Source organism: Callorhinus ursinus, unplaced genomic scaffold (genome assembly GCF_003265705.2).
Source record: "Callorhinus ursinus isolate GAN/ISIS: 27379988/994484 unplaced genomic scaffold, GSC_fseal_2.0 scaffold32, whole genome shotgun sequence".
NCBI classification, from domain to species: Eukaryota; Metazoa; Chordata; class Mammalia; order Carnivora; family Otariidae; genus Callorhinus; species Callorhinus ursinus.
In genome coordinates this window covers 17,882,972-17,908,887 of record NW_027397094.1, presented here as the reverse complement: position 1 = coordinate 17,908,887, position 25,916 = coordinate 17,882,972, and the positions used below count along the sequence as shown (strand labels likewise).

General features: G+C 44.8%; 1 protein-coding gene across 4 annotated transcripts in view; it reads left to right on the top strand.

The window, feature by feature from the left end:
• Positions 1 to 22,538, top strand: part of URB2 (URB2 ribosome biogenesis homolog) — a 28,163-nt gene extending 5,625 nt beyond the window's left edge. For 3 of the 4 annotated variants that reach the window (XM_025850790.2, XM_025850789.2, XM_025850787.2), the window contains exons 3-10: positions 742 to 918; positions 1,896 to 5,217; positions 8,914 to 9,074; positions 10,970 to 11,080; positions 12,881 to 13,123; positions 15,848 to 15,935; positions 18,355 to 18,494; positions 22,063 to 22,538. In XM_025850790.2, the coding sequence (XP_025706575.1) occupies positions 742 to 918; positions 1,896 to 5,217; positions 8,914 to 9,074; positions 10,970 to 11,080; positions 12,881 to 13,123; positions 15,848 to 15,935; positions 18,355 to 18,494; positions 22,063 to 22,260 (4,440 nt within the window). In that variant the 3' untranslated portion in view covers positions 22,261 to 22,538. The remainder of the gene's footprint in view (positions 1 to 741; positions 919 to 1,895; positions 5,218 to 8,913; positions 9,075 to 10,969; positions 11,081 to 12,880; positions 13,124 to 15,847; positions 15,936 to 18,354; positions 18,495 to 22,062) is intronic. The other variant, XM_025850791.2, reaches the window with a different exon arrangement.
• The last annotated feature ends 3,378 nt before the right edge of the window (positions 22,539 to 25,916 follow it).

Below are 25,916 nucleotides of genomic sequence, written 5' to 3'. Positions count from 1 at the left end.
TGAGAATCGTCTTGGCAGCTTGATAGTCACCTGGCAAGTGCTACCTAGGGTGAGATGAAAGGGGAAGTGGTGGTGGCAGTTTGATTAAGGTCTCACCCTGTCTCATGGTGAGAACCTTTTTCCGTTTTAGCATCTGACAGTTGCATACTGGTATTGAGAGTTCTGCTATCATGAGCTGAGGCCTCACTGCCTTTTCTCTTGTTTATGACTAAGGGACTATGTCACAGTAATAGAAACTATGTGTGACCAACCCTTCTTTTCATAAAGCACTTGTGCATTATTTTGCAGAAGACTGTCTATGTCTTCTGAGGAAGTAAATAGACCTAGAGGTTTTACAGGTAACATGGGAAGCCAGGACACAAGCTCTGTTTTTTGACTCTGCATTTTTGCTTCTGTGTGTGATTCATTTTGTGGCCATTCTGAGCAATTTTTGTGCTTCTAACTTTTGAAAATTAGTCTAACGAGAAAAGTTGGAACAAACTGTTAGAGTTTCATTTGAAACTTTTTATTGGCCCTACATGAAGACAAAATTACTTTTTCTTTTTATTCTTTAATAATAAGCATTTTAAGATACTAGGACATTTATATAATATTTCCAAAGGTAAGTTTTAAAGGACAGCTTTTTCCCTGGCAATTGGATTTGGTTATGCATGGAATGTCTTTTTAATTAAAATGTCCAGTATCTTTCTTTCGTGGTAAAGAAATTCATTTATTTTTAGAGCATATTTCTTCCAAATTCAGGTATTACTTGATTGGGCAAGACAGTCACTGATTGCATTTTATAAGAAAAAACTTGACCTGAAGGAAGACATTGTTGAAAGGCTTTGGATCTATATAGATAACATTCTACACAGCAAAAAACTGCAGGATCTGCTCAAGAATGGAAAGACAATTAACCTTCAGATTTCCCTAGTCAAGGTAACTATCTGTTTTCTGTGTTGTCCTGTATGTGTGACATGCATCTCTGTTGATTTCCTGTTAATTATTGAAGATGCAGGAAATATCAAGGTAGAGAAAGAGAAGGAAGTAATACTAGAATTATAACGATCACTGATATTTATTGAATGCACATGGTATGCTCTATGCTGCATGAAACACTTTCTGTTTAATGTTCAAGGAAAGCTTAGAACTATTTCATAGAGTGGTTGTTGATTACCTTTTTAATTGGAAAATGTCGCCAGCAAGTAATACTACTTTGTGCTCCCTGCCCCCCCATCCCCCCACTTTTCCATTGTCCTCAAGGAAGACCAAAGGCCAAAATTTGGATAGGAATTTCCTCAAAGTTTTTTGAGTCAAAGCAATTTTGAAGTCTCAGATTAGAATTAATGAACTTCATTGTCACAACTGAGTGTTTTGAAATACTGTGAGAATAGTTGGTGACAATAGCACGTAGTGTGCGCCAGGGACAAAGAGGTTCAGTAACTTGTTAAAAGTCACACAGCTCGTAGTGGCACATCTAAGCAATTCAGCTTAGATGCTAAAGATGGACGGTGGCCTTGGGCTGTGATCCTATGGTCCAAAATATATTTTTATAGTCAATTACACTGTTTTTCTATTTAAAAAGCCAAAGCTGAATTGCAGATTTAGGATGTAAGCAAAAGCAATCTTTGGAATTTAAGTCTTACAAAAACCCAGCTCTTTAAATAGGGACAGCAGAATTAAAAAGGTACTGATTCCTTTTCTGAATTCATGTTGGTAGGAGATGCATGAATGAAGGACTTAAAACAGGTACTCTGCCTTCTCAGTGCATTAAGCAAATGTCAAGTTCATTTAGATGTGATAATCTGGGGATTTCTTTCTCATCAAGATACGGGCAAAGAGTGAGTTCATTGATTCTCTTGTATTTTTCTTATGTATGTGTATAGTCAGTAATGAGTTTTTTTCTTAATGTTCAGATCATAAATGAGAGAATAGCTGAATTCTCTCTTTCGGAATCCCAGAGAAGTACGTGTGCTGTGCTGAGCTGCTGCCAGGGCATCCTCTCGACTCCTGCCCTTGCTGTCATCTACACGGCTAGACAGGAGCTGATAGTGGCATTGCTGAGCCAGCTGTGCTGGTTGGCCTGTAGGCAGCCAGAAGGAGCCGAGGTGGCCCAGTTATTCGAGGTCATTCGCCTGGCACTTGGCCACTACCTCTCGATCCAGCAACAGCAAGTCAACCCAAGACGTGCCTTTGGGGAGGTGACTGGGCACTTGCTTCAGCCCTGCCTGGTCCTGAGGCACTTACTCTCGGGGGGCACGTGGGCACAGGCTGGGCAGGGCCAGCTGCGGCAGGCGCTGAGCCGGGATGTAAGGAGTCAGATTGAGGCCATGCTTCGAGGTGGAGCTTTTCAGCCCGAGTTACTCTCATCCTACAAAGAAGAGCTCTTGGACCAGCAGCAAGGGGACAAGAAGATAGGGGCCATGAAGAATCTTCTAGCTCCCATGGACGCTGTGATTGCCAGGCTGGTAGATACTGGCTACTGTGAACCGCCCCTTCATGCTGCTGTTGTAGCCAACTCAGTGGCGTTGCTGTATAAGCTCTTTTTAGATTCTTACTTCAGGGAGGGGAACCAGCTTCTCTGCTTCCAGGTACTCCCCAGGCTGTTTGGCTGCTTGAGGATTTCACACTGGCAGGAGGAGCAGCTAAAAGCCCTGGCCACATCAGATTGGACCACAGAACTCCTGGTTGTAGAACAGCTGCTCAACTCAGTGGCCAACAACAATATCTACAACATTGCTGCTGATAGGATCCGGCACGGAGAGGTTCAATTCCACTTTTACCGCCGTTTGGCTGAGCTACTGATAAACCATTCACAAGCATCTGTGCCGGCCTGGTTCCGCTGCCTCAAGGCTTTGATGTCTCTGAATCATTTGATTTTGGAGCCAGACCTGGATGACCTGTTGGCGTCAGCTTGGATCGATGCAGAAGTGACAGACTTTCGAACCAAAAAAGCACAGGAGGCGCTTCTTCACACTCTCTTCCAGACGTATGTCAAACTCCGACAAGTGCCACGATTGTTTGAGGAGATTCTGGGGGTGATCTGTCGTCCAGCTGCTGAGGCGCTGAGGCAGCCCGTACTGACCTCGGGCCCCTCCAGGGTGCTCAGTGAGTGTCTCCTGGAGTTGCCTCCGAGTCAGATCTTGGACACGTGGTCCCTCGTGTTGGAGAAGTTCCAGTCTTTGGTCTTACCTTATTTGCGGGGTGATGCTGACATGGCCTTGAAGTCGCTGTCCCTGAGCTCATTGCTGCACTGCATCATGTTCAATATGAGGAGCCTGGACAGCAGCACCCCTCTGCCCGTCATCAGACGAATGCAGTGCATGATGGAGAGGATGCTCCGAGAGCTTGTGAGGCCCCTGTTGGACCTCCTCCTGGACCCCCAGGGCCCAGAGCTTGAGCTCTGGCTACAGAAGATCAGTGACTCTGCACTCTTGCTCTCTTACACTTGGGCCCAGGTTGACACCATGCTCAGTATAAACTGTAGCCAGTATCACTCTGTGTCTGGGGCTCTCACAGATGTTGCTGTAGAGATCTCAAACCTCCCTTTGTTGCTCCCAGGTGTTGAAACATGCCATTGGAAGAAGATAGAAAAATTTACAGCTCAGTTTGACTCTCTTGGCAGGTATTGTTTGGAACAGCTCTACCTGCAGAAAATGAAAAGGACTTTAATACAAACTAGTTGCCAGTCTGAAGAAGCCCTCTGCAGTTTGAAGTGTGATGCTGCCTACATTCTTGGTTCTGGCAGAGAAAGCTTGAATCGAGGGGCAGCAGCTTCCTGGGATGGCCAGGCTGGGACAGTGGGTGCACTCACATACCCTGTAGCTCACTGGCACTTGATTGTGTCGAATCTCACAATTTTGATATCCTATCTTTGTCCAGATGATGTGAGATCCCTGGCCAGTGTGCTGCTAAGAACTTTACTAGTGAGCAAAGCCCAGGAAGGCTCAGCAGATGAAGAGCCAAGCATCACACTTGAGAAGATATCCAGCGCTATCCTTCATAGCCCTCTCTTTCCAGAAATGCAGTCTCTTCATTCTGCTTTCTTAATGTGCCTAACTGAAGGATGTACTAGCATCCTTTGTTCTGGGGCCCAGAGTGACCCGAGTCTTCTCAGTCAACAACTGCCCTGGCTTTTTGAAAAGGACCACATGGTGGTGGCTCTTTGGGAAAACAGATTTGCAAAAGTCGGACCTGAAAGTGTAGAACCAAAAGGAGAAATTGCCCAAAACTTACTGTCCTTGGTCAAGAGTGACTTCCCCATTCAGCTGGAGGGAGAACAATTAGAGAGCATCCTGGAACTTTTGGAAGTTATTTCTGCTCTGCAACTGGACAGCCTCTTGACTCCCTATCATGTGCATTATTTTCTCCTATTATTGTCAGTGGCCATCACCAAGCTGGGTAGCTCTTGCTCCTCCTCACTGACCCTCAAGTTTTTGATGACTTGCTACCGGCTTCTTGGTTACCTGCAGAGAGGGAAAAGCGCTCGCTCAGTGCTCAAGATTATGTATGTTAGTGATATTTTTGAGATTATGTTGACCTCGTTGTTCAAAGCCAGTAGTAGATTTCCTGTTAATATAGATGATCCCTCTTGGTCGGAATTCCTCCAAGTGATAGGGGCATTCTTAGAACAACTAATGCAGATGCTTATCCAGATGAAGCTCAGCTTGGTGCTCAATTTCGGGAAAATCACTGGATTCCTCCACAAACTGTACACTGAAGCAACTGCAGGCAAACAGGTGGAAAATCAGAATCCTTGGGGCCGGCAGCTCCTTCTGGTGTCTTTAACCAAGTTGTGCCAAGTTCTGGGGCCTTTTGTCAGAGAGCGGAAGCAGCAACATGAGGCCCCAGCAGTGCTGTCTGAGCTGCTGCAGAAGGCCATTCTGCACACAGGAGCTGTGCTGCAGCTCTGCTGGGCACAGGGGGCCCAGGGCCAGCACCTTCCCTCCGTCTTCATCGCGTCGGTCAGCACGCTCTTGGAGGCAGAGGTGGGCCAGCACTCCAGGCACAGGACAGAGATTTCCCGGATGACAGACAGGATTCCACTGTCCCATACTGCCTTCTACCAGAATGTTTACTCTCAACTACTGTCAGAGTTGCCGGCTCTTGCAGGAGATAGTCAGTGTTTCCAGGCAGCCATGCGGTTTTTAACTCTGTTCTTTTTGGCCCCAGAACTACATCCCAAGAAGGATTCTGTTTTTACCTCCATGTTTCATTCTGTGAGAAAAGTTCTTGGAGGTAAGATGTTTTCTCTTGAACTAATTCTGTGCTGTAGAGCTTTTGGTAAAAGCAAGTAAGCCACCAGCAAGGTGAGTGTCCCTCCATCCCCCACACCCTTTTGGAACAGGTGTTCATTTCAGAAGGTACAGGCCAGTGAGCCGGGAGGAACACCTCCTCACCCCCAATCCACTCCCAGGAACTCATTTCTGGTATCTGCATTCACTGCACGGATAAGCAGTAACCCTCACAGTTCTGCTTTGTACACAAATAGTAACCTTCTAGGTATATTGTTTGGCACTTTAGTTTTTCATTTATTTTGGAGATTGTTCTAGGTTATACTTTTGAAATCTATTAGTTTAATCTTTTTTAGCCTTTATCTGTCCTGGCCCTGGATGGGCAACATGTATAATTTCATCTTTCTTAGTAGGCTCTTTTGTATCCGATTTTCAGTGCCATCTTCAGTGACTTAAGAAAGATGTAAAACTTGCCAACTTAAAAAATGCAGCTGAGTTAATTTATAGGAAGCGTCATAAAATTCCTTGAGGGCCAGACTCCCACTCCTAGTCTCAGTGTGGTGCCTGGTCGTCATCAGGCTGTGGGTGCTAATAGGGCAGAAGCTTAGCTGTCATCTTGGTCTTTTAGTCTGATGTCATCCTTCTGGGCCAGCCAATCAGTGCTGCAAACCTAGCCCACGTCTGTGTGCAGAAGCGTTCAATATCTGCTGTCCCCTAGCTCAAAGGCCAATGGGCCAGATTTGTCTCTGTTTAAAGATAGCACTGTTTCACGTTAGTGAGGTTTGTTTTCGTTTTCTTTTGGTTGTTCCTGAGAGGTTGGGCTTAGGACAGTCCTTAGAGGTGAGGCTGGGGAGTCCCTAACTCTCAGAACGAATGCCGACTTCTGTTTCTCAGTGGAGAAGCTGTGACAGGCCGGGGGGAGCCACAGATGGGGCTGCAGGCGTGCTCAGATACAAGAACGTAAAATAGGGCCTTGTAGGAAGCAAAGCTGCCCAGGCCAGTGCCAGAACTGGAGTGTTGAGGCCAGAATAACACTGCTGTTGTTTCCCTTTCAATAGCCTTTCTATCCCCGCCTTGATTGTGGATTGACTGAAAAGGCTTTCGTGTCACATGTTCTGTCTTATTCTGTCAGCGACTCTTTTAGGGAATGGTGTTCACCTTAGTGGAGGCTAGAATTTAGTTTTTTATTAACACTAGCTACAGTGTCCTAAATGAGGCATCTAAGAAATGGCCCCTGGTGCTCTGAAGCTCTGGCCTCTGTTCCCCTTTGTTAAACAGATCCTTCTTTTCCCTCCAGTCCTCTTGACTTGAGGTGGCCTCTCAGTCCTAAGTGTATGTCTGTGGACTTGGGGCACCTCTGGCTCCAGGGACAGAGCCTCAGCTGTGGCAGACTGGGGGCCGAGGCCATCTGCCCCGCTGCCCCTCAGACCACGGGCTCAGGTGTTGCTCTTGGGTTCAGGCCTCATAGCCTTGAGCTGCTAAACTTTGTCTAGAAAAGGGACTGGAGTGAGAGGTCTGGAAGAAATGCCTACTGAGGAGGGCCCAAAACTTTGAGGGGAAGAGACAGGGTTAAGGGGGCTGTGGATAACCAGAGTGTGGCCCTCTGTGTCCTCAGGGGTGTTTCAGGTAGGTTTCCCCTGTCAAAGTGAGCATTTGTTAGGAATGCTTTCCAACAGTAGAATAGACTACCTCAATTCAATCACAAAAAAACAATTACTTTTACAAATGTTTCATATATATGTGGAACTATGTTCTACTCGAGGTGAATGCAGTGTTGATTTTGACCTATCTAATCAAGTCAACAGACATTCACACAAATCACACAAATTGCAGGACAGTGAAATGCTGTCAGGTACACCAGAACTAGGGGACTGTGGGTTGAGAGTTTGTATAGGCAAAGCAGTAGTTGGCAGTGGCCTTTGAGGGATAGGCAGGGTGGGTGGAGACAGTGGGGAGTGCTAATGTTGAGCCTTCCATGTGGCGGACACTCTGCAGTGCTCCTTTTATTTGCCAACCACGGGAGTTAGTGCTGTTATGCCCATTTCACTGATGAGGGAATGGAGGCTCAGAGAGCTCATGAGTCCAGGATCTTAGAGCTTGTAGGACCCTTTCGGGCTGACGTCTTTCTCTCTCAAAGCCTGTTGTCCCCTCCACCCTCAGTGCTTACGGAGTGAGCAAAGACTGAGACATGGGAGGGTATTCTGGCAATGTGGAACAGTCTGGGCTGAAATTTGGCTAGGAAGGTAAGCTGGCATCAGACAATAAAGGGCCTTAAATGCTCTGACTTTGGGCTCTAGTATGAAACCCTGGGGCCATTAGAAGGCTTTCCTGCATCAAGGGGCGCCTGGGTGGCTCAGTCGGTTAAGTGTCTGCCTTCTGCTCAGGTCATGATCTTGGGGTCCTGGGATCAAGCCCCACATCGGGCTCCTGGCTCAGCGACGAGTCTGCTTCTCCCTCTCCTTCTGATCTCTCTTGCTCTCTCTCACTCTCAAATAAATAAAATTCTTTTTTTTTTTTTTTTAAAGATTTTATTTATTTATTTGGGAGAGATATTTGAGAGAGAGAGAGAATGAGAGATAGAAAGCACGAGAAGGAAGAGGGTCAGAGGGAGAAGCAGACTCCCTGCTGAGCAGGGAGCCCGATGCGGGACTCGATCCCGGGACTCCAGGATCATGACCTGAGCCGAAGGCAGTCGCTTAACCAACTGAGCCACCCAGGCGCCCCTCAAATAAATAAAATTCTTAAAGAAAAAAAAAAAGAAGGCTTTCCTGCATCAAGTGGGAAACACCTGGATGACTGAGGCAGATAGGCACTGAAAGTTTGGAGCTCTTTTAATGTCTTCAACATTCCCATCTCTCTCAACGTACCACGCCACGCCCGTGTCCCTACTGATTTTACAAAAGAATACAGGCATACCTCATTTTATTGTGCTCTTCTTTATTGAGCTTCACAGATACTCCATTTTTTACAGTTTGTGGGCTTGGGGCAGCCTTGCTCAGGCAAGTCTGTTGGCACCATTTTTCCAGCAGCATTTGCTTCTTCGTGTCTCTATCACATTTTGGTAAATCTTGCAATATCTCAAACTTCTTCATTATTAACATTTGTTAGGATGATCTGTGATCAGTGATTAAGACTCAGAAAGCTAGATGGTGGTTAGTATTTTTCAGCAAGAAAGTATTTTTAAATTAAGGTATGTGCATTGTATTTTGGATGTAATGCTACTGTACACTCAGTAGACCACAGTGTAGTGTACACATAACTTTTATCTGCTCTGGGTAACCCAAAAATTCATTTGATTCATTTTATTGCAATATTTGCTTCATTGCGGTGGTCTGGAACCGAACCTGTCCTGTCTCCGAGGTACACCTGTACAAGGAAAGTAGGAAAAGTATGGAGAAAGTAGCAGTCACCTGTGTTCCATAGTCCAGTGTTCGGCACTGCTGACCGTTGTCATCATCCTCTCAGGCTTTCCCCTTCCCTGTGCTGTGTGTGCACTCTGCACAGGTCAGCTGTGTGCAACAGAGCACTCTTGCTCTCTGGCATGTGCCCCGCCTTCTCTGCTTGCTCCATGAGTATTTCCATGCCTCTCGAATCATGATTTTTAAGGGCTGGGGCCCCATTCATCGTGTGGTTATTCTAGTATATTTCACCTGCCCCTTTTCTATCATATCTCAGCAGTTTTGGTTTCTTCTCCACATAGATCCTGCAGTTCCAGTTGAGGTAATTCAGGATATTGAACCTCATTTGGGAGTCTTGTTCACCCAGATGTTAGAAGTTGGGACAACAGAGGACTTTAGGATGGTGATGCAGTGTATTCTCCAAGGATTAGACATCAGTAACATGTGGAAAGCCAATCTGCAGGTGGGTACTCCTTTTCTCCCTTGTATGGCAGGCAGATAAATAATAGCTCAAATGGGAAACTTAGTTGAGATGCGATGTCACCGCTAAAATTAAACACACAAGATCAAACCCCAAGGGGATGTTTATGGAGGTAGCCCTGGCCTGTGGAGAGGCCTGGGACTTTAGTATAAGGGGGCCTTATTTTTTAAAGAGGAACTTTTTCAAATTACAGCTGTGTGTGCTTATTATATGAAATTTTAAGTATTGTATACTTATAATCGACATATTAAAAAAAAGCTAAAGTCTGCTCATCTTATGTAAGACATCTCCCATCGTACTTTTTAAAAATTTTGCTTCACTTGGTCACATAGCCCTGATCCCGTTTGAAAATCACTCCGATTAGCAGGCTGCCCTGCAGTCCTTTGCACCGTAGTGTATTTGGTAGTTGCTAATAAAGCCCTGCATTTGCATTTGGCATTACATATTTTGGAGAGCCTCTCTATGGAGTTTACATGCTGGAATTTGGTCTGCTAAACAGCCCTGTGCACTGGACTGGTCAGATGTCCCTGCTTGCACAGGAAGAATGTCACAGAGCTAAGTATCTCAGAGCCAGCAACGCAGCCCATGTCTTCTGGTTCTGAGCTTTCTCTGCCCCATGAGTGGCTTCTTGACTTGCGGTTATAATCAGCACTCAAGCTTGGGTTTTGATTTGGATGGGAGGAGAGCTGGAGAGGGTAATCGAGGCCACAGAGGGGCAGCAGGGAGAACTCACATCTCCTGTATGTGAGCAAGGAGCTCCGGCTGGACCAGAGCCACTGCTCTGCACCAGTCCCCTCCTCATTGTCCGTGGCTCTTTCCCCTCTCTCTGCAAGATTTCATTGTGTACATTTGCAGTATGACTGGGCCCTAGCTTTGAGAAGCCTTCACTGTATTTTTCTGTTTAAACCAGTCAGTTAGAAGGTTTATGGAGGAGGCGAGGCTGGAGCCTGAGCATTCAGAGCTGGAGAGGATTTGGATGGGGGGCTGTTGCTATGGAGAGAGGGAGGAGGGCGTTGTGTGCACAGCAGGGCAGAGGTGGTGTGGGTGTGAGAGGTAGACAGCAAGGGAGGCACCAGTGTGCAGGCCCTCTGTGGGTACACGCATCCTGCAGGTGGGCAGGAAAGTGAGCCCCCAGCTCGGGAGAGGGCGGGGCTGCTGGGGGGAGGGTAGCCATACGTAGGGGTGTGGCTAATCAGGGAGGGAGAGATGGGAAGGAAGCTGAGAGCAGAGGGCTGAGGCCAGAATTGTATGGGTTGTGGGGCTGCAGTGTTAGGGGGGGAAGGGCTGGCACGAGGCTGAAATTTGATGGTGTAAAATGCCAGCAAGGGTTGGACGTTTATTGACATAGGCACTCAGTAAAGTGAGTTCCCTTCCCACATAGTTCCTTCCTCATGGTTTAAAACCATCACCTGCAATTGTGGCACCAAATCTAATTGTTTCACTTTGTCCCTGTTTTCCCCTGACTCCTATTATCCACAAGCATATGCTGTTCTTGCGTAGGTAGGTTATAGCTTGCCGCCTCTTTCCACACTATCTTGACAGGATGGGATCTCTGTAATTAGGTCGCTGTGTCCGTGTGTGGTCTTCTTTTATTTCACTATCCTGGCTCATTTGCATGCTTGGTTTAGTGAGATGCTACTGAAAAGGCCTCCCCTTGGCCACAGTTCTGCTCATATGCATTTATTTCCTGGCTGCCTGGTGATAGAAGGGGCCTCACCCTCAGGACTGAGCCCAAACCAGGTCTTGTCCATGCCCTGACACCAAGGTTCTAATTTCTGTTCTTTCTCTTCAGCACCCGTGACTGGGTTTCTTCCCAAGCTGGACTTCTTAAGAGAGAGCTGGCTATTTCTGCTAAGTTTTTGTCCCTTTTCTCTCAGGCCATTTTGTCAGCTGTTACATTGACCAGGTTGCTCCTGAACTGCCCACTCGGCGGAGAGAAAGCGAGTCTGTTCTGGTGTGCGTGCCCCCAGATAGTCACGGCTCTCACTGTGAGTACCCCTGAGCGGTGCCCTTCATTTCACTTCATCTTATCACCCCTGTTCCTCTGCAGACAAAAGGCTGCATTTTGGCTTCTGCCATCTCTGATTCTATGCAGAGTATGTTTCTGGGCACTCCGTCATGATGGCTGCTGGCAGGATGCTTTTCTGTCAGTGTGTGTGCTGTATGTGCTTTGTGTGTCTGCAAATGCTGGTGTCAGCTCCAGATGTGGGGAGGTGGCGCGAGGGGGTGTTAAGGAGCCCGGGAAGCATTAGGCAGGCAGTAATAGGAGGCGTGCAGTGATAAGATGGGGCTCCTGTGGAAGCCTGTTGAATGTAGATGAGATGAGAAGGAATTCTGGGGCTTTCTTTTGTCCCCACCAAATTCTGTAGTCAGTTTAGTGCATTTGTTCATTTGTAGGGGGGTTGTATATGTTTAAAATCTATGATATAGTGAGAAAAGAATGGCTTTATAGAATGGGACAGTAACGTTGCAGATAGATTATTGTTAAATCGTTAACCCCATTGTTAAGTTTTGGCACCTGGTGAATATACATGGCAGTCACATGACTTTTTGTTTCACTAGCACAAAAACCTAGTTTTGATTGGGACTGTCTCAGTGTTTTTGCCATCTGGAGAGTCTCCAGTCAGTATTCTTGCACTTGGGTTCGAAAGATCAATATCTATTTTACCATCATTATCAGCTGTAATTCACTTGTGCCACCTGAGAGAATTGCCCTGGATTTGCATCTTCTCAGGGCAGAAGGATCTAAAGAGTAGACATATCGTTCCCTCCTATTCTGTTTTGTTGCTTTGTTGTTTTCCTGGGAATCTGCATTAGTGGCTGAATCTCATCTTTCCCTGGTGTGTGTAGTAGGTGTCAGGAGGAAGAGTGCAGGGAATTGGGGCGGGGGGGAGAGAGGGACTCATGTGTTAGGCAATCAGTGTCAGTGGTGTGCACAGTAGGGCTGCATTAATAGAGACACTAGGCCAGAAACCACATAGGTAAATCTAAAAGTAGATTTACCAGCATGAAGTCAGCACAGTTGGAGTCCCCAGGCCACGGGAGCGCTGTGCGAGGCCCCAGCAGGCTGCATCAGGGCTGCTATATACTCCTGTAGCCTGAGGATGAGGGTCAGAGGTGAGCTCTCCCAGGTTAGGGGGGTAGAACTTTGAGTTAGCCCTCATCTTGAGCCTGTTCTCTTTATTCTCTAGAACAGTAATTGAACATCTTAGCTAGAGCTGATTTTTTTTTTTTTAAAGGTCTTATTTATTTGTTGAAGAGAGAGAGCACAAGCAGGGGGAGCGGCAGGCGGAGGGAGAGGGAGAAGCAGGCTTCCCGCTGAGCTGGGAGCCCGATGTGGGGCTCGATCCCAGGACCCTGGGACCATGACTTGAGCCGAAGGCAGATGCTTAACGACTGAGCCACCCAGGCTTCCCTAGAGCTGATTTTTTATGAAATGTAACAAATGAACTTTAATTATAGATACAACTAATGATCTTTTTGGGAAAATATTGTTATGTATGTCTGATGTGAAGTTTTCCTGTTCTGAGAAATTGGATGAGTCAACTCTTGTAAGAAGTTATTTCTCTTCGTGGTTGATGAGTCCAACAAAAAGCATGGACCAAAATGGCCAAGTCCTCAGTAGGTCGCCTTCAGAGATTGAACACTGGCCTCCTTGTCTCTTCAAAGTGCTTTCTGACCGCATAAGTACATTTTGGACATTCTTACCTCTGTCTACTTCAGTTTTTATATTCTTTCTTTAGAGAATCGCCTTCATTTTCTTTCCTTTGTTCCTTCTTTTCCTGTAGCTGCAAAACCGAGAGGCTTGTCAGGAGCAACCTGTGCCCGTGGCAGTGGTGGGGCCTATTTTGGACGTCTTGGCGGCCCTGCTGCGACAGGGGGAGGAGACCATCAGCAACCCGCACCATGTCAGCCTGGCCTTCAGCATCCTGTTGACAGTCCCTTTGGACCACCTGAAGCCCCCTGAGTATGGGAGCATCTTCCTGCGGGTGCACAATGTGCTCTTCTCCATCCTGCAATGTCATCCGAAGGTGAGGAGGAGGAGCAAGGCATGAGGCAGGGTAATTTTAGCAGCAGTAGAGCTTTACTATTGGAGGATAATAAAGACAGTGATTTGCTAAGCAGACATTTTGGTTCCAGTAATTTCCAGGGTCACAGTGGTTTCTCAAGCACAAAAATGTTTGATCTTCACATCAGGCTATTTGAGTTTCATCTTTGTTGGGTCTGACACTTAGTGTTTGTATACTAGCTATTTAAGGAAGCTCATTACAAATTGTTCTGTTTTTGCAGACCACACATTTGAAATCTCACTCACTTGCTTAGATGTCTTCATGGGTTTATAACTCAGATGGGTGTAGGGAGTGAGACTTCCTGAGTTCCAGTTTTATAGTATGCTACCTTTGAAATTAAACTGAGTAGGAATAATTGTCCCACAGAAAAGATTCTAGTTCAGCTGCCATCTGTTGAACATTTGCTATGTTTCTCATTTCACCCCTACAGCAAGTCTGTAAGGTAGATGGTAGTCCATTTTTTTGATAAGGAAACTGAGGCTCAGAGCTGCTAAGTGATTTGACCAATGCCACACAGCTGAGTCTAAATCTTAGCTTCAGAATTGTTGATTCTTTGGCCCGTGTTCTTTCCACTGCACCACTGCTGTACATGTGATGCGTGGGAAGTCATAAATAAGATATGTACACATATACACAGGCACATTCAAATATTTTTAAGTGTTTTAATGTTCTCAAGTTAGAGACCTGATAGCAGCGCCATTTTTAAAAAAATTTATTGTCTGGTAAACTAAGCACTCATGACACTGGGCCTCACTCCAGTGCCTTTGGCCCTGCCTATCTTGTGAGCATCTTTGTTTTAAATCTCTCTGCTGATTGTTAGATTTTTATGTGACCATACAATATAAATGCAATACATATCAATTACAAGCTGAAATTGCCCATCTTGCAAAAGATGCAGGATTTCATGCAGTTGATGAAAAGTGATATTAGAAAGCTGTGGGAATCTCCTGCAGAACCATTGACAAATGACCATTTAGCAGAATTAGACAATTTAACGAAAGGAGAAAATTGACGGGGATAATGACATGGTGTTGCAATAAAGAATGATGTGACTAATAATCATATTCCCACTCACTGTCTGTGGGTTAGAGTGGGGGATGGGGGCCCCATGTGGTGCATGATCACACTGTTGGCCCTGTGCATAGTTGAGTTGAGAAAAGCACCAGGCTAGAATCTGCTTAGGTAAATCTAAAGGGGATAGCATGAGGTCCACTCAGCCAGCGTACCCAGCAGAACGATCAGCAGCTGGTACCATATTAAGCCAGGGTGTGAACTCAAATAGTCTGGCTCTGGATTTGTGTGCTTTTAATCAATATGATAGCAGAGGCTTATGAGGGGACCTTAGGAAATTTGATGAAGCTCTGGAATACTTTTGCAAAAATGACTTCTTTCAGAGCATGCTGTGGATGTTGGTAATTTGATGTAAAGAATGGGATGTTATGCTGTCAAGAATTTGGTTGGATAAATTATAGCAAAGGAAAAAATCTCAACTCTTGATTTAGTCTTTGCTCATTCTAAGAATTCTGAGAAAAGAGCAGGACTGGCCGGTAGATCTTTAAAGCACTGTTGGATATGTTCTGTGTCTGTATTGTCCAGCACAGTAATCACAGGCCACACGTGTCTTGACCACTTGAAATGTGGCCTAGGAGCTGTATGACTAGTAACTGAATTTTAGTTTAAGTAACCTCATGTAGCTCATGGCTGCTTTATCGGGTAGTGTGTTGGTTTGATCATGATCTAAAAGGTGGTTGCGTATAAAAGAAACATGTTTTAAAATTTTCATATTATTCTTCAAGATAAAGTCCCAACCAGACCTTTTCATCACTAAAAAATGAGAAGTTTGGATCCTTCTTTTAAATGGATTTGCTTTATGTAACCTCTTTCTAATGCCAGTTACACTTGAATATGTTGCTATTGTTGCTTCTGTTATTTATTTCTACCCATTTCCAGAATGCACTGGTAACAGCTTATCGTAACAGATTAAGCGGATCCTAAACTGAGATCACTCCATTAGATTCCTAAAGTTAGGAGCCCTATCCCAAACCATTAAAACAAATGTTAAAGAGTCAAGGAAGGTGGGTGAGCTATTTCCCTAGAAAGTTCAGGCAAAAAGAAGTTGTCACGATGTTTTGAACATCCTGATAGATATGGTTAAGAAGGAAATAAACATGCTCTCATTTAAAGTTGAGACAAACCAAGAGACTCTTAATCATAGGAAACAAACTGAGGGTTGCTGGAGGAGAGGGAGGTGGAGGGATGGGGTAACTGGGTGTTGGGCATTTAGGAGGGCATGTGATGTAGTGAGCACTGGGTATTATGAGAGACTGATGAATCATAGGCCTGTACCTTTGAAACCAATAATACATTATATGTTAATTAATTAAATTTAAATAAAAGTTTATTTTTGTTTATTTTTTTAGATTTTTATATATTTGACAGAGAGAGACAGCGAGAGAGAGAACACAAGCAGGGGGGAGTGGGAGAGGGAGAAGCAGGCTTCCCGCTGAGCAGGGAGCCTGATGTGGGGCTCAATCCCAGGACTCTGGGACTGTGACCTGAGCCGAAGGCAGACACTTAACGACTGAGCCACCCAGGCGCCCCTAAATAAGAGTTTAAAAAAGTAAAGTAGAGCTTGAAATAAGCAATTACATGTTTTTATATTCTTTTTTTCTGTTATTATTACAGGTAATGCTGAAAGCCATTCCTTCCTTCTTGAACTGTTTCAATAGATTGGTGTTTTCAGTTATGCACGAAGGGAGGCAGAAAGACAAAGGTAATGCAAAGTAACAGTATCAGATACATGATTTCAATTGTGTGTATCTTGTGTTGTCTCCGGTCTCTTATGTTACAGAAAATAAAACCACTTAGTTGAGTTTAAGTAAGAAATGTTCAGATCATTAAGTGAATACCCAAAACAATTTTCTAAAAAATTTCAAGCTGTCACCATTTTTTTTATTTTGCTATGTCCAAAACAATGAGTGCATTTGTGATTTTCTAATTGAAATAGTTCTTTTCCTGGGGAAGAAAAAAAGTATCTAGATTCAGGAAATGTTTATTCTCATGTAGAGGGGTTATAAAGTGACGACAAGGGGCACCTGGGTGGCTCAGTCGTTAAGTGTCTGCCTTCGGCTCGGGTCATGATCCCAGGGTCCTGGGATCAAGACCCGCATCGGGCTCCCTGCTTGGAAGCCTGCTTCTCCAACTCTCCCACTCCCCCTGCTTGTGTTCCCTCTCACGCTGTGTTTGTCTGTCAAATAAATAAATAAATAAAATCAATTTCATTTTATTAAAGGGATGAGGTCTGGCAAGTCATCATTTCAGTCTTATCTTGGCAGGGTTGTGTTTGTTTACCAATGAAGTGAGCTGCCATATGGTGATAGCATAAATTATGTGTACAGCTTGTTTTCAGCCTTGAAGGTTGTTGATTCTTGCTAAATTTCTAATTTGGGGGAGAGTCTCATTATTTAAAAATTTGCATGTAAATTGAGGTGTTCTATATTGTGTTGTTTCAAATTTGCATAGCATGGTACCTGATGGAATGCTCTGGGACCAACAAGGAGGCTTTATAACTCAACTTGGAGGGTGTCTGGGAAGAGCCTGTGGCAGCAGTTCAGGACTAACTAGAAACGTATGAGTGGTACTCAGCCCCCTTCCCCGCTGGGTGAACCACTTCGATGGGTTCTGACTTGTAGATTTACGCTACTTAAACTATTGAGAAAAGAGAAAGGTATAGTTAACACTGGACTATAATTCCCAAATTATTCTGCCTGGTTTTGAGATCAGTCAGTGGCACAATGAGGTCTTTTGCTTTCTCCCAGCCCTGGTGCAGAGCGATGTAATATTGGTGCCAGTGTAAAATTGTGACTATGTTTAGGAACAGGGTAGGGAAACAGGTTCCATCTCCCAAGCTAGCCTTGGTCAGTTGGTGGTGGCTAGCTGTAGCATTGCGTTGAGGCCGCTAAGGTCGTGGTCCTGTTTGAGCTCAGCAAGAAGAGTCCCTGTTTTTACTAGTGATATCTGCCTGGACAGGAGTTGGGAAATGGCAGTGTAGGGAAGGCCCTGGTCCAGCCCTTGCTGAGCAGTGGGGGAGCAGAGCCCTTGTCACACGCTGCCATGTGTCCTTTGTCGTGTGTTCTGAGGGAGTGTGGGGGCATGTTTCATGAGTGTGGCTCTGCTGTGTCCATGTTGGTGCAGCTCAGTTACCTCCCATCTGCCAAGACTGGGTTCTCTGATGTGTTCGTAGCTTAACTGAGTAGAGTTTTAACTGTTTACTCTTTTCTTGTTGGTATCTAAGGCACTCTTAATAACCACACATTAACTGTATAGCTGAAATAATAAATGCCAGGTATTCACTGAACTGCATATATGTGCTGAGCACTCTGAAAAGAGGGAAGAAATGGTACAGAGTAGATACTCAAGTGCTGCACTAAAGTACTTGCCTGTTGAAATGTCCAGTGAATGTTAGAAATTTATGTAATTTCATAAAATTATATTGTATCTAGAAAAATTGCAAATATGTAACATGTTTATATATTCAAGGTCATAAGAAGTCTTATATGAGTCTTATATCTGCCTGCATGATATCTGAAACATGAGGCAAAGGTATAATTAGGCCATCTTTTTTTTTTTTTTTTTAGATTTTATTCATTTATTTGACAGAGAGACAGCGAGAGAGGGAACACAAGAATGGGGAGTGGGAGAGGGAGAAGCAGGCTTCCCACTGAGCAGGGAGCCCGATGTGGGGCTCGATCCCAGGACCCTGGGATCATGACCTGAGCCGAAGGCAGACGCTTAACGACTGAGCCACCCAGGTGCCCCTAATTAGACCATCTTATCTTTAAAGTCATATGATGTAAAAAACTGTTTTTTAAAGATAATTTTCCAGTTTAAACCTTTCTTAGAGACTTTCACCTTTTTTTTAAAATATAGAGCAATCATAGATTTCATCTTAAAATTTTTGATTCTTCTAGACTCCTAAAAAAACACATGTATTCGAGTATTTTAAGTGTTCTTTCCTTTGTAATACAGATAAATATTTGGACATATTATCTCTCCCTCATTCTGTCTGTGAAATAAGACAATGAGTCTGGGAAAAAGGGAAGACTTGAATAATTTTCAGCTGTATTAAAGTTAGAAGGGTTAAAATGCATGGGTTTTGGACTAATCAGTTTGGAAACACTTTGCTTCCATAGGAAGCACAGATGATCTGTCGGTGGCCCTTGAGTGTGCCCGCCTGGTGGAAAGGATGTACAGCCACATTGCAACTCGGGCTGAAGAGTTCACGGTGTTTTCCCCCTTTATGGTGGCCCAGTATGTCACGGAGGTGCAGAAGGTAAACAGAGCTTGCTCCCTCTCACCAAGTGCTTTCATTTATAGTCCTTGGTAGCAGGGCTTCTCAACCAGAGTGGCATGCGATATCTTGGGCCTGATGGTCCCAAACCATGCATCATAGCAGGCTGTCCTGCCCATCTGTAGGGTTCCACAGCAGCCCTGCAGGGTTACCAGGATGACTGAGTGAGGAGACATTCAAAGGGCTGGTGGTGCTGCCTGGTACCTAGGAGGCACTCCATGACGGCTAACTCTCCCTTCTTGTTGCAGCAGAAGCTGTGGGGCCTGTTTTGGTCAGTTTCTTGAGTAATGAGCAAGCTGAAATGCTTCCTAGGTTTAAGAACAGGAGCTCTCCTAGGGCTAGGCTTAATGGTGATGAGGAAGAAGGGTCTTGGGACCCCCAACAACAGGAGTTCCTGGGTTTATCCTCTTGGAGTGCATCGTGCATGTGAGTCAGCTGCTCTCAGACACTCGAAGTAGATGACGTGGTAGAGATACTGGCAGATTCATTCAGCTCCATTAAACAAAAGTACCTTTGTCCTATTTAACCTGACTCTTTGATTTCATGTTCTGGATAATTAATTCATTGTTCAGCAGTGGTCTCACTTTGGAATGTTAGCATGTTATTTCCAAAATTCCACAAGACCCTGTGTGACCCGTGAAGTGAAGACTTCATATCTTATTTGGTTTAAATTGAATGTCAGAGGCTTAGAATATAGTATGTTTCTGGGTGTATCTACTTTTGCAGGTGTAGATATATACATCTGTGTTGTTTATGTTGCTCTCAGCAGAATAGCCCCCCTTTGTAAATCTTGTAAGAATAATGTTAAAACTGCTGGTAAACTTGTTACGTCAAGAGATTTCTCAGGGGAGATTGAGCTTTTTCAGAAAATCTGGTATTGCATCCATTTTCATTCTGACCCTCTTTCAGGATGAATCTAGAACTCTTAAATAATTTTCAGGCATGCTGGCTCTGCTTGCTTCAGCCAGTGCAGATGCCTGTCATGTGGGTGGGCACTTGGCCAGGTTTGAGATGGGGCTGGAGTGGGGGTGGGGGGGGCTGTAGGATGCAGCCTGCCCTGTGGGTGTGCACGGGGTCCTCATGAGCCATGGTGTGTGGAGGGGTGGGGGCAACATGTGAGGACCCCTTCAGGTCAGCCTTTGAATGAAGGATGGGCTTCGTGTTTGGTTTCCTTGGAATTTCTTAGCGTTTTTATAGAATCTTGGTATTTCATAGGCACTCAAGTCATTGATATATAAGCCTTTGCTGAAAGAAAAGCTGGCATTATTTTGTGTTTCAGTGAAAAATAAAATGAGAGATAGTAATATCACTTAACTAAGGACCAAGAAGAGAGGTGATAATTTGAACCCTTAAGTCACTAATTATTATTCTGAGATTTATTTTATGAAAAGTCTCTGGTTTCCTGGCTTCATTATTCATGTCTAATTTATGCTTCTCAGTTATTTTTTTATTTTAAATCTTGCAAGTCAAAGGCCTTGGGAATTATCTAAGGCTGTAGCATCCCAGAATTCATTGGCGAGAGTCTAAAACTTTCATTTGTTTTTTAACTCAGTAATGAAGAAAATATTCCATATGTATTAGAGGCTTCTCCTGAGAACTGGAAATATTTCCAGACCAGAAAGACATTTGTAAGTTAAATTAAATGCTGGATAGCTAAATGAATTTCCTTTGCAATCTCGGTAGTCCTGTGGAGTGGGTATGGGTGAAGGTCCGGCAGTGACCTGGTGAGACCACATTAGGCAGGACACGCAGTGACTCCTACAGACCTTGTACCCTCCATGCAGTAATGTGTCATGTTGGGGATGTGCCAGGGGAAATCCTGGGCACTGGTGTCTTTCATCCATAGATCAAACTTACATCTATCTATGTTGACAGCCTAGAGTAAATAGTTTATACTGCCTATCTTGTGTAAGGTCATTTTATGCTACTTAGAGATTTTTTTCATTCATCGGTCAGTGATCTTAGTGTCATAGAAACTGAGTTTTTCCCCTTTGTTTTATAAGTGGGCTGAAACATAAAGATGCACAGTGGTTGTGTAGGCCAGATACTGCGGGCCTTCCTGTGACCCAGCAGGGCTGTGTGCTCGGCGCCATCCTTTGACTGAGGAGCCCTAGTGTGAGGGAATGGTGGAGCTCGTGGGCCCTGGCCTCTGACTGGCGGGCTTCAGTTCTCCGTTCTGTCATTGAGACAGTTACTTCCGCTCCTTTGCTCTTGGAAGTGCAGTTATCTCTTTAGTGAGTGCTGATTAGATGAATAAATGAGTGGTCAACTTACAGGGTCCTCACCTGGCTGGTAAAATTCAGGACTTTTTTGTTTTATTTTTCCTTCTCTAATGCCTTCCGCTGAAATCACAGATAGTTCCACCTTCAGTCCTTGAGTGTTGTTATCATCCATAAACAATAAAACTTAAGATGATTGTCAGAAATTTTTTGAGCTGTCATGTGAAAATGACCGTAACTGAAAAACAACACCATCTTAGTGACAGAAACAAACTGCCTCTTTAGGTACAGGCCTCCCAGTGGTTGCTTTGGTGAATCTGACTTCTCCGAGTGAATACCATATATCCTCCCCAGAAGCTACATGTTTGCAGAGGGGCATTCACTCTTGTAGGCCATTAAGACATTAATAAAGAATCTGCCAAATCCCCGGCCTGTCTGCCGGAACCTTCCAATTGCTTTTTGGTTTCAGCTCCTAGGGTGTTCAGACGGTTCAGTGCCAGGTTCAGCTGCAACCTGAATGGTTGTGGCAGATGCGAGTAGAGCTGCTCTGTCGGGCTTTTTGTCTAGACAGTAGTCTGAATCTCTTATCTGAAAGTCTGTGTGCAATATCCACCGATACGGCCAAATTGGAGCCAGACTGCCCACTCTTCCTTCTGTTCCCCAGATTTTAGTTAACCCAGAAGAGAGAAAGGGAAGAAAGGCATCTCTAGTCTCAAGAACCGATTCAGCCATTCAGGGGCAGTTAGAAGTTCAGATCCCATTGAGCTGTTGTTGATAGAAATAAAAAGATGTATTAAGTGTAATCATAAATCACATCTGATTTGTTTGGATGTGATATCTAATTACTAATATAGGCCTATCAAAGATCCATTTGCGGAGTATCAGAGCCCACCTGGCCGCCTGCCTTGCTGGCAGGGGGCAGGGGGCTGTCAGTCACACAGTGAACATTGCTGTACTTGTCCCATGTTAGTGCAGCTTCCCATGCAATTGGTCATGGCAAAGGATTTGGCACAGTGTGCAGGTGGCTCTCATAAGATTTGTAAGTTTAAAGATTCCAGTTTTTTAAATGCCCCTGCTAGGCATCATTCACCAAATAGCAAAGCTACCCCTGTGATTTTTGTGAGGTTTTATTCCAGGCTTTTGTCACTCGAGTTGGCTTTTATTTCCCTAAAACACAAACTTTTAAGATACAAATATTTATTTCTGTGCAAAATGATAATTTAAAAGGGATGTCTTTTCTCAAGTTGGGGGCCGAATTTGAAACTCCTTGTCAGGTCTTCGGAGGGCTTGGTCTGTGTCTTTGCTCTCACAGAGGGCGTGTCCTTTGACAGGTCACCTTGTATCCGGCGGTGAAGAGCCTTCTGCAGGAGGGCATTTACCTCATCTTAGACCTCTGCATTGAGCCGGACATCCAGTTCCTGCGGGTCTCCCTGCAGCCAGGGGTGAGAGACATCTTTAAGGAGCTGTACAATGATTATGTGAAATACCACAAGGCGAAACACGAAGGAGAGAGAAGATACACGGTTTGAGGCTGTGTTCCGGAAGTACTGCTAGCGTTACTGTGGAGTGGCTTTGACTCTCTGGTCTGGAAGAGCCGGAGAAGGAGAGACTGAAGGTGTTCTAATTTGTGATGTTGAGATATGTGGAATACACTTCGGGTTTATATAATGTATACTGTGTTTTATAGCCATGTTTTTCACACTGAATATTTTTTAACATATCTTTTTAAGCAGTATATATTGCAAATAGAATCCTGATAATTGACCCCAGAATAAGATGAATTTAATAAAAAAAATTGCTGAATCTCTCTTGTGGCTGTTCCAAATGTAATTCTTGTCTCTGTCATCCAGTGGTTTGGTGTCTCTTCTCCCCAGGGGAAACTACCTAGGTGCATGGCTGTATAATTAAATCCCATTTAAATATCTTTGCTTTTTATAGTCTCCAAGTAACATGGGCAGTGTTCTTGAAATGTCACTTGCTCTACCTTCCCTCCAAGTATACCTTCTGATGGGGGCTGGGGATGGTTAGAGCTTTGAGACCCTGAGGTGCCTTCTCCCGGGCAGGGGTGGGCGGCCTGTGTGATGTGGGTCCACCCCTTCAGTGCTCTGTTATCCTGCCTGCTCTGCTCTTCCTGCTTTAGCTCTCTGAAGTTTAGTTTGGAACTGTTTTTTCTTTTCAGTCTAAGAAATACTCTTTTTTTTTTTTTTTAGTTAAGCAGTATATTTTATTGTAGTAATCTCGGAAAATAAAAATAAAAAGGAAAAAATTTAACAAGACACCCCTAGTATCAGCTACACGGACAGCCTCTGTCATCTTGAGTACCTTGTTTCCATCTTTGTGCTGTGCATCTATTTATTTGTCTAGATATACATGTAAGTAAATACATAGTTGCCAAATTGGATCTTAAGTGCATTTTTGTTTTGTTTTAGTCACCTAGCTTTTTCCTCTGTAATACTGCAGTAACATCTTTGGGTCCATAAAGACATTTGACATACTTTTTAATGGCTGCATCCATTGAGTTAGATACAGCTGTTTAATAAATCTCCCATGGTTAGACATCAAGATCTTTCCAAACTTCCTTTTACACACGGTGCTTGCGACTGTCTTTCCTTCCATCTTTACTTCCATAAGATGAACTCCCATAATTGCATAGTTTGTCAAAAAATCCTATGCAGTTTTAAGGATTTGTAGAAATATTGCCAAATTACCCTCTAGAAAGTGTACTAGTTTCTTTTCTCACCAGTGAATCAACTTTAATTGATTCTCTTGGTGTTATATTTCCTTGAGAGACAAATGTTATTTTGTCTTGAATTTCTTTAGTTAGCTGGAGATTACATGTTTTTCATATTCACCATTTTTATTTCTTGTATAAATTATATTTATGTAATTAGGTTTCTTATGTAGTATTAGCCTGTTTCTCAATTGGAATATTTTTCTTACTATATTTGTGGAATTTATGTTGTAATTCTCCTGAAGTACGGACTTAAATTATTTGAAGGATCATACCTAAGCAAAAGGCTTGTTTTTACCCTGCTTTTTCAAGCACGTATGATTGGAACAGACAATATAAAATGGATTTTTTTGACTACCTAAGAGAAATAGCTCATTTTTCATGCCCCAGATTTGATTTTCTTTCTTGCATCGGCTGACTGAGTTGAGGAGATGGTTCTGCTTTGCATGCTACATGCTGGATCCATTTCCTTCCCTCTGTCTAGACGGTATGTGTGTCGAGGTTTCTAAGCTCTGGTAACCCAAAGTGGATTCAGGTGGTCTGGCATCTTTTTGCTTAATGTGTGCTGTATTGATGAGATTTTGTTTCTGTGCCCCATTCCCTGAAGAATCCTCTAACTGTAAGAGAGGATGACATTTCTTGTTCACACCTGGAGATGGTGTGTTGGGGCAAGCAGGCGACCTTTCAAGGACACAGGCTGTAAACAAAGCTGGAATTAAAACCCCATTCTTGGTTTTACCATTTTGGTCAAATGCCCAGACAGGAGGGTCGCTGGTCTCAGAATTCCCTCATGAAGTTGTAACTATTTTTTTGTGCCAGGAGTCCACCGTGGCCAGAGATTAGCAGTAATTGGTTTTCTCCTGCCTTGGGAATGTTCACGGAGTGCAGACCAACATGGAGCAGTTCCCTGGGCATCCTCACGGTGGCACTGCAGGCTGCAACTGAGGACCCCGCCCGTGCCTTGTCAAAGCCAGTGCAGACACCTGTGTATAAAGTGCTCCTTGGAAGGAGGGGAATGAGGAAAAGAAGGCTATCAGCCCTGTGGCCTTCCTGCACAGTTCTGCAGTATGCCTGTTCCTGAGAAACGCTGTGCACCTCTCCTCACCGTCATTGCTCGGGGAACTCTAAACCTCCCTCAGGAAAGAATAATTTTCAACTCTATTTTGCTAATTAATGGGGAAGAGGAGACTTCTCTTTTAGTGGTAACAAGGGCAGCTATCTCACGGGCAGCGAGAGCCGGTCCAGGCTAGCTGTCTGCAGGGCAGAGCGGGAGGCTTTCAGGGTGACAGTGAAAGACTTGAGCAGGACCCCATCGGATCCGCTGTGGCACCAAACGCCTCTGCACTGCAAGGCCCTGGCTGTACATTCATTTCACAAGTGCGCATCACTTTCTTCCGTATTCTGCCAAGTGCTGGGGCCCTACTCCTGGTCTTCATAGAACTTGCTTTCTGGCAGGGGACGTGGCCAAGGAGCCAGCAATCAGATAGGCATGATCATCCGGGCCTGTGGTCACAGGGACGGGAGGCAGAGAAAACAAGTGCAGGGGCTGGTGGGGAGGAGGCCATCCTGGGGAGGTGACATTTGAACTGAGACCTACCTGATGGTAGGGCAGGGGCTTTTAGGGAGGCCTGCTCTGAAATCACTTGTCACACTGGTTTGGGCAGAGATAAGGCACCTGAAGGGAGGGGCCAATGTGGGGGAAGTTGGGTTGGAGAAGGCTTAATTGGGGGGGGCTGCTGTCTGGGATGGGACTTTGCAGAAGCCACTGGGGAGGTGCTGGCTGGTAGAGGAAACACTGCAAACTGCCCCCTTCCCAGCCTTGACCTTGACCACCACCCATGGACCACAGTGGGTAGGTCTTCACAGCCTGTCTTCCTCTTCACCTTCATGAAATGCGGACCTTCCACATGATCTCCCTTCCTTTCTTGCCACACCCTCTCTGCTTCTTTGTGGAAACTGCCTGATGCTGTGGAAGGAAAAGGCTTAAGAAGTAAAGACATCAAAGAGAGCATGTGCAGACCCGAAAGTGTTGGGGTCGAATCGTCCAAATAGTTCACATTGATCTGTGAACTCTCATGTGCCAGGCTACAGCCCTGTCTCTCTTGTCTAATAAGCTCCCATCTTTATGCTTTCAGTCTTGTAAAATGAACCGCGGAGGCAGCAGTCCTACCTGGGTTTGATTCTTCGTTCCCTGTTGTGTCTTCTCAACACTCTCCCTTTCTCTTTATCATTCTCCTCTCCTTTCTGAGGGGCTCAAGTTTCTCTCTCTTTTCCTTTTCCAGTTCTTCCTTTCCTGCTCAGCCTGTAGGTAACCATTGTCTCTCTCATGGGTGTGACTTCTGTCGGCCGCCTGGGCCATGGGGCCTGAGGGATCTTTTGTCCCCATATTGTTGTTCGGGGACACTGTGCTGCCATCCACAACAGCCTCTGCTCCAGGCTCCTCGCCAGCCGGCT